Here is a 13150-nt window from a genome sequence, read left to right as displayed (position 1 = left end):
GTAATAACATGAGCTAAAATGTAAATACATTTTCAAAAGGGTTCTACAGTTCTGTTTCACATTTAAAAATGTCCAGTGAGTGATAAGTGCGAATGTATTGTATTAAAATAATCTTTCAAATGATAATGGAGATACTGATAATAGCAGTGCTGATGATATCAATCGTAATAATGATAATAATAATAGCAAGGATGCTAATAATGATAACATTGACGATAACAAGAATAATGATAATAAAATAGACTGAAAGTGAAAATAATAATAAAAGTAATAGTGGTTGTTGTAATAGTAATAAGAATTATAAAAATAATAATAATAATAATAATAATATCAATATTAATGATACATTACACATAGCAATTATAATATCTGGGAAAGAACCATTTAAAATAGCCATACAAACAGCAATAGCCTTATTAATAATAATTACTGAAAGTAGAAATAACAATAATGATGACAATCACAATTATAATGATGATTACAATATCTAGGTTATAAAAATAAAGACACTGAATTTAATGGCTATAATGATAATTGTAATAATAATTCTGTTAATGAGAGCAATTATGATGATGGTGATAATGCTAATAATGATAATATAAGTAATAATAATAATAATCATCATAATCATAATCATAATCATAATAATAATAATAATAATAATAATAATAATAATAATAATAATAATAATAATAATGATAATAACAATAATAATAATAATAATAATAATAATAATAATAATAATAATAATGCTGATGATAGCAATAATGATAATAGTAGAATTAATAGAAATAACGATATAGTGGAAATCATCATCATCATCATCATCATCATCATCATCATCATCATAATCATCATTATCATTATTATTAATATTACAACAATAATAACAATAATGTTAATAATAATGATGATAGTGAGGTTGATGACAGTAATAATATTAATGATAATATCAACAATGATGATATCAATAACAATAATAAAAATAATGATAATAATAATAACAATAATTATAATGATAATAATAATGATAAGAAGAAAAGTAGTAATAATAGTGCTGCTCATGATGATAACAGTAACAATAATGATCACAGTACAAATAATAGAAAGAACGATATAGTGGTAATGCTAATAATAATAGTTACTATTATTATCATTATAATAACAACAATAATAACAATGGTAATGATGACAGTGATAATGATGACAGTAATTATGTTAATGATAATAATATCAACAATGAAGATAATGGTGATGATTATAAACGTAGTGCTACAGTTAAACTACATGGAAAGTTATATTGATGGTAATGATAATGACACTATCAGTTGTAAGGATGTAATAATATTAATACTAATGCTATGATAATACTAAAAATAGCGATATTGTAATATCAGTTACAAAAAAATCTTCATATCAGTGATAAGGAAGGATTATAACAAGCATGATAGTGATGATAATAGCAATAATAATTAAACAATACCACTATTACCACTAATAATGTAATTTTGATGACATGGCCAGCAGAAAAAGGGTCATCGATGCATTCATAGGCTTAAAATTGGCAATTTGATTATCAAAGATAAAATGAATAACACCGCAACGCTAATTTATTTGTGTGTCATACGAGTGCATTTTTTCAACTGGAAGTATAAATAATACAGAGGCGCTGTTTGAACCCTAAAGTGACGATTCCGCCTCTCTCTTTTTGTAGTAAATTGCAAATATTGATACTAGGACTTATTGTATCGTTTGTATCATATAAATAAGCCCTAGTTGAGATTACATTAACCTCTCCTTCAAGACATGTAAAGGCAAGTCCAGACCAAAAATAGTTGTTCACATTGGTCGGCACGCTGGTAGATTTATACCTCCCCATTCCAAGCATTACACACATATACCGATTCACTTCCAACAAATCACTTCATTTCGTTTGGTGCACCTGCTTCTTAAGTATACAATGAACCCTTCCTTTTCTACATATCTTTCCCATACAATCTTTTCTGTGTCCACGGAATATGTCATCTCTGTATAATCAGTGCAGTGACCTTCCTTTTAAAGATAAAGCTTTAACATGACTTCTCTCCTATCCTTGTTTAGAGCATTTATTATCTCCCATATAGTAGCCCATTTTCTCCTCACGACTGTACACACGAGTTGTTGTCATTGGCAGGTCTTGTTACTGGACGTTAGGTGTGTCTTTTTTTCTTCTTTTTTTTTGAGAAAATAGTCCAAAAGGTGTAAAATTACTCCTAGTTCGTATCTCTGGAGCTAACATAAACAATGTATTATAAACTCTTATCTAATTTTCGATAATCTCCGGAAAAAGTCAGATAACGTTACTGCACACTCTATCGATACTGTGAATTTTAAAAATCTGATATACGGAAATGTTTGTTCAGAGGAAGTCTTTTAGTCTTTCAAACAGTTTAATCTTACCACAAGTCTCGGGACCTTTAACCTAGCCAAACAAATAATAGGTACAGCATTACTTCTTTGCGATACTCGTATTTGCATGGCACACAACAACTTCACTCCCAATACATAAACCTTTATTTCAGTTTTTGCCAACGTATCAATTGCATCCAAACCCCAAATGCCTCAACACTTGATTTGATATCATCCCCTCTCATCCCCTCCTATAGTGTGCAGGAAGGAGGCCCTTGCTCGCCGCAAAACCTAAAATAGCAACCACCTCCTTGACAGCTGACTTTCCCTTCGGCCTAAAAAATGTTACTGTTTACTGGCCAAACAATTTAAGTAGATATGTGCGAAGTTATAAATTGATATGTATGAAATTATAAATGGATATGTACGAAAGTGTAAATGATTATATACGGTAGTATAATCGGATGAGTACTAAAAGATGCACATGCAGATATGGTAGATCGATAAACCGCGTGAGATTTTGATAGATTTTGATGTAGATGGGTATATAGACAATAGATACACCTATGTAAATAAACATAGCACCATCCCACTGAAGTCGCGGGAATCACGTTATTTTACTGACATAATCATGTATTTTGTATATAGAAATATTCTAGAATATTACATTTTGTTTACACTAATTTATTATATTTAATTCATCAATTCAAAATAAAATACTTGTATAGAACCTCTGTAGCACATCATCAAGACGTAAAATAGTCAGACCGCAACTGTCGTAAATGTCTTTCTCTGGGAGGTAGTTTGGATATAATACTTGTGGAAAGCCTCAAATTCAGACGAAAACGCAAAAATTGACGGAATAAAGTGCTTGAGTGATTAGGCCTTAAGTCTGATTAATTTCCGTCTTGATCTTGTGCTACGGTGGATCTATACTATTTCTTTTTTATTGGACATTAGATAGAATAAGATAATGTAAGTTAATATTCTAAAATATTTCTATATGTAATTTACATGATCATATTTCTTTAAAAATAACATAACATGCATGTGAATATTCGTATGATTAACGGGACCACAGTCGGATTGTGCCATATACGTTTACATAAGCACTTTGTTTGTTGCCTTGGTAGTGTGAGGATAGTCTTTTTGCATACGGAAACGCAAAAATCCATTCATCTGGATAATTCCAATGATCGCAGGCATTTACTTGTCGCAATACTTGTAATATAGCAACAAATTAAGATACACAGCCTTTTATTTGATATTTTTTTAGCCTGCAGGATTACATTACAGATATAGACAATTATTTTGAAGGTATTTAGCCCATCAGAGTTAATTTTACATCATCATGCTAGTGAAATTTTATTTGATGTATTGCTAAAACCATATGCACTTTTATGTTTGTTTTTTATCACGAAACATACAATGCTATTCGTGATTAATGAATATATAAATTTATATCTGAGATTTTGTGAAATATATCTGAAAATTATAATGATCTAACTGGCTGGCCGGAGTGTATCACTTTGTATCAAGAGAGAGACATCCAAACCGAAAAGGTGTTTCGGCGGGTTCCAATAGTGTTCGCTTAAGGGCCAATATACCAATATATCGTTGAGAATATATCAAAATGCGTCAGAGTGTTGAGGATTTCAATGATGCTACATAAAAGGCCTTACATGAACCTTATTGGAACTTGTTGAAACAATTTTTTGTATGCCTCTACCTTGATACAAAGTGATACACTCCTGCCAGCCAACCAGATCACGATACTTTTCAAATATATTTCACGCATGTCTGAGAGAGAGATTTATATTTTCGTTGAATATGAATCTTATATTCCGTTTCTCGATATGTTACATATAAAGATGCATAAAATGTTTTTGTGCCCTTTAAGCAGTACATCAAATACATATTCACTCTGTATGGTTAAAAGTTTAAGTCAATCATGAAGCTTGCTTAATCGACATGTCCGAGTTATATGTGGTATTGCAAAATCATTCTATAGCGTTATAATGTAAACTTACAGACTCAAGAATATCAGAGAAAAGGCTGTATTGATTTGCTGATAGAGGACAAGCACTGGAAATATTCAGTTGTGTGAGGTCCGGACTGAACATGGGCGTGTTTTAGAGACCAAGCGTAAACATTAAACAATATATCAAAATGTTAGAGGGATCGGGAAGTTACAAAAATGCCTTATGTATTTTGTAGGGCGCGCGAAGACTTGCAAACGTGTAGCATACATATTCTCTCCATATCTATAACCAGTGTGTGATAATTCGCACACATACACACGCACATAAGCATATAACAAATGAATATCATCGAGGGATCATGTATTTTTTTTTTAAATATCTGTTACTACGACATTAAACTGGCCTAGAAGTTCGTTATCGAAATAAATAAAACTGCATGGCGTGCAGTATGCCCTCGCTAGGAACATTTATTCAGAGCACTAAGTGTCCAAGTAAAACAGACGACAAATCTTGTCAGAAAAACTCTAAACACAAAAGAAGATAACATTCGGATAAGGAAACTGTTCGAACACCTCCGGAATGTTACTTTAACGTCTTATGTTGGTAATAAATTTGGTTGTAAAAGAAGTAACAGGCAAAATAATGAGTTATTTGTTATTACCCTATGCAATTTTGAGCATTAAGCAATATTCTTGCACTGCTATGAACTCTTTTATATCATAAGTTCTAATTATTATGATATAGATAGTAAAAATAGCAGAATTGCCGTATCTAGTTATATGAAGCGATTCCCAGTCTCCATCTGTTCACCTGCATCCCCACGCGTTACCAAGAAACACAAAAACATTTTTATTGCCAATCTTATAGCTTCTTCAGCAAGTTAAATCCACCTAGAAGTTACAGCTTTACCCTAATTAATGGCATCAAGGGGACAATTAAAGGTTTTTAATGATTACAAACACACGAGAATCGCTACATATAATTAAATATGCAAAATCATTTATTTTTATAGTCGATGTCATAAAAATGACAACTTATGATGCAATAGTGTATATAGTCTTTTAACCACATATGTATATAAATAAATATATATATATGTATGTATATATATATATATATATGTGTATATATATGTGTGTGTGTGTGTATATATATATATATATATATTTATATACATGTGTGTGTGTGTGTGCGGGCGTGCGTGCGTGCGTGCGTGCGTGCGTGCGTGCGTGTGTGCGTGCGTGCGTGCGTGCGTGCGTGCGTGTGTGTGTGCGTGCATACATACATATATATATACATGTCTGTGTGTGCGCTGCTGCTAATAGAGCCTAGAGCCTACAATAAATCAAGCTGGGAGTATGGAGGTATTACTTGAAATGACGCCTAAAACCTAAACTGAAGACCGTGACCTTATCATCTAATAGAACATACTATTCTTAGATTTTTTTACCGGTACCATTTCCTTTGCAAAATACTAAGGGCAGCAGTTAGGACATACAATTCAAATATTCCAGGAACTCCGTATCACTGCTCTTCCAGCGCCAAAAGAAAATGAAGGAACACGACGCAAATATCGGAAGCGATTGTGGTGGATGACAAATGCGCAGGAAAACAAGTAAACTAAGTAGAATTTCCCTTGGCAGTGATCTGACGATAGACAATAACAGCGATCCTATTAGACCCAGTAAGAAATGTAATAGATAATTACAACTGATGCTAGACCTAAGGTAATTTAGTTGAAATGCAAATAAATTTCACTTGCCCCCTAATTACTATAAATGTGCATCACATCGGTTACATGACTGAATGCTTGACTGGAATCCTTATCCCGGAACTTCCCTGATAGGCCCATTTAATATACCTCCAACAGCAGTGATCCGTCTGCGATGTTAGATTCGTTCAAAATACAAGAACTATCAGGCAAATATAAAGCCTGTTTTGTAGCAATTCTATACCCCTAACACTTTGATACATTGTTTCAAGTTATATCATGGTCGCTACAAAACACGGCATCATCGAAGTTTGTACTGACATTAAAAACAATAAATAAATAAATTAATAAAATAAAGTTTAAAAATAAATCTTAATTTCACGTAAAAAAGACAATGGAAAAAACATTGAAGTATGCTGGGTATGAATTCCATCACAAACAAGAAGCTTTAGATAGAAAAATTACCTGACTACTCTGTAACTTATGTTGTGTATACGCATCACTCTTCGTTTCGCGACGGAAAAAAATCAAATGTATTTCTTAAATTCAGTCAAAACATTTTTTTTCTTATTTCAGACATTGTTGCATGAGGCTTTGTGTCTTGTCGCATCCACCGCAAGTGAGCTCCGTATCCGAATCGGACAACTGGATAATTCCATTGATCGCAGCCATTTATTTGTCTTTAAGACACACAGCCTTTTCTTTGATAGTTTAGGGGCTGTAAGGTTATATTATAGAGGTATAATTATTCTGAACACATTCGTTCCAACAATGTCAAATACCATGTTGGAAATTTTTAGCATAGTTCCAGCGAACATCATGACTGACTTCACATTTCACCCATATCAGTGAACATGTGTTTGATGTCTAGGCACATAAACATTTTATGCACCTATATTACTTTTTTTTATAAAGAAACTTATGTAATTCATAATTAATGAAACCATAAACCTCTGGCCAGCTCTGAGTGGCTGACCAGAGTGTATCAAGGTAGAGGCATACAGATTGATACAAACCAAAAAGATGCTTCAGTATTTTCAAATAATGTGCGCGTAAAGGGAAAACATGTATCGAAGTGTTAAACGTTTCTGAAATGCTACAAAAATATCTGAATATATCTGAGATTGCTGTTAGGAATCATTTCTATATTTGCCTAAGTAAATTAGAAACTTTATATCACCAAAACAATACAGCTGCACTGTTTTATGTAGTTTCCTTACGATGTTTGAAGGTGAAGAAAACATCAATAAAAACTAAAGTAGGTTCATTGTTCCTCTGCCCCACTTGCCAGGCTCCGTCTGAGTGTTACTGACAAACGTGTGACTACAGAGACAAAATAAAATATTGTACTCTATATATCGTACAGAGAATCTCGTTATTTCACAAAGGTGATATGCTACACAGCAATATAAACTAAACATAATCTTCTATATTTCACATGGCATAGCATATCACACAAAGGGTAGTGTGTATAATATAATCACATAATTATCACTATACATACGATAATACTGGCATCACAACCCGTATGTATCCACTTTCTTAGCTCAGTTCTGAAAGTCGACAGTCGTTTAGTTTATATGCTGCTGCATACTTCTGTGATGGCATACGAGTTTAAGGTGAAAATCTTGAAAAATGAGTTTGGCTCATATGATCAGGTGATAATCAAAATGATAATGAATATTTATTCTCCAACTAGCATTCAGTAATTGTGCATATGTTGTCAATGATTTCATGCATGACAATATGTCCATGTGTTGATGGGATTTAAAGAGGAAACAAAAGCAACTATAAACTATTGAATCTTATAGTACATTACTGTGCAAACATGTATGTCTGCTACTTTAAATCACAATTTATAGTAAAATATTTATAAAATTAGATTGCCCCACGCATTTTATAAAAGGTTATTTAGAGAATTTTCATCATTCATAGACATGATTCATTCACAGTGAAATACTGTTTTAAGAGGAGTTGATAGGTTATGTCTATGGAGCTAGTTAGATCCTAGTTGCATGGGCATGGTTGGTTAAGCCCAGGCCCTCCGGTCAACAACAACGCCTTCTTTTGCCCTCCGTGGGACACAGGCCATTAGATGGACTGGTCAGCAGCGCGAATTGTCTTTCCTTCCGCTGATGTCCACGCCCACAGACTGGTGGAATCCTCCTTAATAAAGCTGCTGCCTAATTTCAACTTGAGCAGCGGCCTTTCTCCTGCCGATAATCTAGCTTCCTACACCCTCCGCCTTCTCCCTTATGCCGGCTACCCTGCGCATAGTCCGGGTATATCTATATCAATGCGGCATTGCATTATTCCATCTTTCATATATATACCTCAGTATATCTGACTTAAGTTTCGAATTTCTAAATCAGTTTCCCTCGAGTGCCCTGGGGGAGTGTGTAAAACCTTGATATCATTACTCATGTATGAGTAGATAGGTAATGTCTATGGAGCTAGTTAGATCCTAGTTGCACATTCCGTTAGTGGGTAGCGTGGCATGGTTGGTTTAGTAATGGCCCTCCGGTCTTATACCCGGAGTGACCTAGGTCTGAGGCCAGGGAGGATTGTTATATATGAAGTTGCATGAAACTGGTTTAAAAGGAACAGTAATTTTCTTCATACAGAGCTTCCTTACTGATAAGAAGTTTAGAGTCGGATGGGAAATAGCTTTTCTAACATGGATGATCAGCTGAAAGGGGTACCACAAGTGGGTGTCGTAAGTGTAAGTCTGCCATTGCTATAAATGACATCATAAAGATCGTTATAAGGGCTGACTTAGTAATACTACTCAAGAGAAAGCTTGCAGGATGTGCAAGGATACATGTAGACTGTAGTAAATCAAGTTTTGCTGTGAGCAACACACCGCGGGTTCATATTCATTCCAAAACCATGGCTATGCTTTCCCACAAAAGAGGAAAGTTACATCCTTCCCTCTGTTTAGGATAAAACCTATTGTAGAAAAGGTGAAATACTTGGGTTTTATTTTTGACTCAAGGCTTACTTGGGTGCCTCACATCAAACAATTAAATGTGAAGGTTACAAAAGCGTTTACTATTTTGTGGGTTCTTTCTCACCTGTTTGGAGTGTAGACTGCACAACGCTTCTGCGGCTTTACAGAGTGCTTTTTTATAGCAAACTTGACTATGGATGTGAGGCCTATTTATCAGCAACTTGAACTCTTCTCCTAATGTTGGATTCAGTTCATAATGAACCTCTTAGAATCTGTAAAGAGGCTTCCAGGTCTTCACCTGTGGATACCCTGTATGCTGAGAGCGGAGAACCACATGAACCTGAGTTACTACGTGAGACTGTAAGGGATTCTGAGATCTACATCCAGATCGATTTTCAGACCCCTTGAGGAGAGCCGATCCTATAGTAGGAGTATAGTAGTAGGATTGTGGGAGATCTCAATTTGAATCTCTACAAGGTTCTAGTTTTTTTGCCCCCCCCCCCCCCTTGGACCAATCTAGTCGAGCATGATTTGGACGGAATAGGGAAGGGGGAGAGATCTAAAGCAGAAATCAGGGAGAGATTTCTTCAACACACTCCTAAGTACCAAGGATCCGATGGTTCAAAATCTGAAAATGGTGTGGGCTTTGCAGCAGTGAGCAAGACGGAGACTGCAGTAGGCAGCCTGTTTTCGGCAGCCTCGATCTTCAATGCAGAGTTAAATGTTTTAAATATCTAACATTTTAATCCTACAAGGTATTCGCTGCTAATGACCTTAGCTGATCACTGTAAATAATCAATCGATCTTATCTCTTTTCAGGCAACGTTTTCAGATGAATGCAACATACAGCGAGACAAGAAAACAAATTAGACGACGACAGCATAGGTCGGAGGCGCCATGAATATAGGCCAGTATAATGACGTATTGTGGAAGAAATCATTAAGAATCATTTCTATTAAGACCTAGTTTCAAAACCAAGCAATTCATGTGCTTATGCTAACTGTGGACTAAACGAAATAAACAAATCCACACCAAGGAACATCTGATTACCAAGTTAAAGAATGTCTGAGGGAATTCAAGGAGGATTTAGGAATACTGTAAGAATCTCATTAGTGCAATCCCAGTACTTATCAAAGATCTAAAAGATGCAAGAGGAGAGCTAACGAAGTACAATACTAACTTTAATATTATATATATAGAATAGATGTTGAATTATGAAAGCATTTCATATCAAGAATTGTCAAAAGTCAAATCTGTTTGCGTATACATGCGCGTATGCATGTATGCATATATACATATATATGTATAGGTATATGTATGTATATGTATATGTATATATATGTATAGTAGTCATATGCGTGTGTATGTGTAAACGTGTATATATACACATGTTTATACATTTATATGTAAGCATATGTGTGTGTATATATGTAAGCATATGTGTGTATATATATGTAAGCATATGTGTGTATATATATATATGTAAGCATATGTGTGTATATACATCTATATATACATATATACATACATAAATATGTATGTGTATATAGTATACATTTACATGTATGTATATAAATTGTGTATTCATATACATATACATATGTATATAGTATACGCACACATTTTCACGTATGTATGTGTATAAATTGCTTTTTCGTATACATATACATATGTATGTATATTTATACACATATATATGTATATTTATATATATTTATGTATATATATATATGTGGGTGTGTGTTCATATATGATACGTGTGAGTGTGTGTAATACGTGCATTTGCGTAAGTTTATGCGTGTCGAGTGTTTTTATAAATATTCTATATATAAATTCTATACTCTGCATTCTAAATATTATTATTTTTTTTTAAACATTACTCTCGTCCAAGACTCACAAAATTCATAGTTCTTATTTATTAAAACCATACATCTATAAAGCTTAGAAACATTTACGATGGACAATGCCGGGACCGGATTCCTCGTACTCTTCCTTGGTGATCCACATGGACTGGAAGGTGGAAAGGGAGGCCAGGATGGAACCGCCGATCCAGACGGAGTATTTACGCTCAGGAGGAGCAATGATCTTGATCTTGATGGTGGAAGGAGCCAGAGAAGTAATTTCCTTCTGCATGCGGTCAGCAATACCAGGGTACATGGTGGTACCACCAGACATGACGATGTTGGCGAACAGGTCCTTCCTGATATCAATGTCGCACCTCATTATGGAGCTGTATACAGTTTCCTGAACACCAGCAGATTCCATACCAAGGAAGGAAGGCTGGAACAGAGCTTCGGGGCAACGGAAGCGCTCGTTACCAATGGTGATGACCTGACCGTCAGGAAGCTCGTAGGACTTATCAATGGATGAGGAAGCAGCAGCAACGTTCATCTCACTCTCGAAGTCAAGAGCAATGTAGCAAAGCTTCTCCTTGATGTCACGAACGATTTCACGTTCAGCGGTGGTGGTGAAGGAATAGCCACGCTCAGTCATGATCTTCATCAGGTAGTGGGTAAGGTCACGACCAGCAAGATCGAGACGAAGGATAGCATGAGGAAGAGCGAAACCTTCATACACGGGGACCATGTGAGTCACACCATCACCAGAGTCGCAAACCTGACCAGTGGTACGACCAGAGGCGTACAGGGAAAGTACAGCCTGGATGGTCACGTACATGGCGGGAAGAGTGAAAGACTCAAACATGATCTGAGTCATCTTCTCACGGTTGGCCTTAGGGTTGAGGGGAGCCTCAGTGAGGAGTGTGGGAGACTCCTCAGGGGCAATACGAAGTTCATTGTAGAAGGTGTGGTACCAGATCTTCTCCATGTCATCCCAGTTAGTGATGATACCGTGCTCAATGGGATACTTGAGGGTGAGGATACCACGCTTGCTCTGGGCCTCATCACCAACGTAGGCGTCCTTCTGACCCATACCGACCATCACACCCTGATGACGGGCACGGCCGACGATGGAGGGGAACACGGCGCGAGGGGCGTCGTCTCCGGCGAAGCCGGCCTTAACCAGACCGGAGCCATTGTCGCACACGAGCGCACACTGGTCTTCGTCGTCACACATAGTGGTGGTCAGAAAAGCAGGGAATCACCTGAAACGAAATTAAATGCGCATTAAACATTGCTTATCAATCTGGTCTGTAACAGTGTGTACAGACTAGGTAAAAAAAAAAAAAAAAAAAAAAAAAAAAAAGAATCACTCCTTTTTTCCCCAGAGACGTTTATTCTTTCACCTATTTATCAACGGTTCTCTCATTTCTCTCTCTAGGACTCTCGGCTGCTTTCTAACACACTTATTTCTTTATGTTCTTCTACATCTTTTATAATTATCAATCTCTGCCCCATTATTCTCTTCCCTCTCTTTTCTTTGGATACCACTTGGAAAGCGGGAAACAAACTCATCTCTAATATATACTTGTTTATTCTTTCCTCTCTCTAAATGTCTCTCCCTCTCACTTTCTCTCTCTTTCTTTGTCCTACTTTCCTCCTCTCTCCATTGCATACTGCTTTGCACGCGGGGAACACAAATTAATTTCTAATATATGCACTCGTTTATTCTTTCCTCCCCATCTCTCTCTCTCATTCTAATTCTATATCTATAATTTTAACTCTCTCTCTTTCCCAATACGAAGTTCATTGTAGAAGGTATGGTACTTGATTTTCTCCATGCCTTTCAAGTTGATGATGATACCGTGCTCAGTCGGGTACTTAAGGGTGAGGAACACAAACTCATTTCTAATATATACTCGTTTATTCTTTCCTCTCTCTCTCATTCTAATTATCTATCTAATTCTTCCCCCTATCTCTCATTCTAATTCTCTCTCTCTCTCATTCTAATTCTCTCTCTCTCTCTCTCTCTCTCTCTCTTTCTCTCTCTCTCTCTCTCTCTTTCTAATTCTCCATCTCATTCTAATTCTCTGTTTCATTCTCTCTATCTATCTCTCTTTCTGATTCTTGATCTCCCTCTCTTTCCCTCTCTCTCTTTTATTTTGATTCTCTTTCTCGCTCTCCCCTTCTCTCTCATCCTCTATCTCTCTCTTTATCTGCTTTGGATAACCACTTACACTCAGAAAACATCAGATCACCCTTTCCCTCTCTACCTTCTCTT

The 13150-nt window shown here is 35.6% G+C and overlaps 1 protein-coding gene across 1 annotated transcript; it reads right to left on the bottom strand.

The window, feature by feature from the left end:
- Nucleotides 1–10932: 10932 nt before the first annotated feature.
- On the bottom strand, nt 10933–12128 carry LOC125039816 (actin-like). The gene has a single exon (XM_047634111.1). The coding sequence runs from the start codon at nt 12104–12106 to the stop codon at nt 10973–10975; it is 1134 nt and encodes a 377-aa protein (XP_047490067.1). The 5' UTR covers nt 12107–12128; the 3' UTR covers nt 10933–10972.
- Between the last annotated feature and the right edge of the window lie 1022 nt (nt 12129–13150).

The sequence above is a fragment of the Penaeus chinensis genome, chromosome 28 (genome assembly GCF_019202785.1).
Source record: "Penaeus chinensis breed Huanghai No. 1 chromosome 28, ASM1920278v2, whole genome shotgun sequence".
Lineage (NCBI taxonomy): Eukaryota > Metazoa > Arthropoda > Malacostraca > Decapoda > Penaeidae > Penaeus > Penaeus chinensis.
Note: the sequence above shows the minus strand (reverse complement) of the source record. Positions and strands in the feature narration are given on the sequence as shown.

Coding starts and splice junctions, on each gene's coding strand:
- LOC125039816 (XM_047634111.1), bottom strand. CDS start 12,106: ATGTGTGACGACGAAGACCAGTGTGCGCTCGTGTGCGACAATGGCTCC.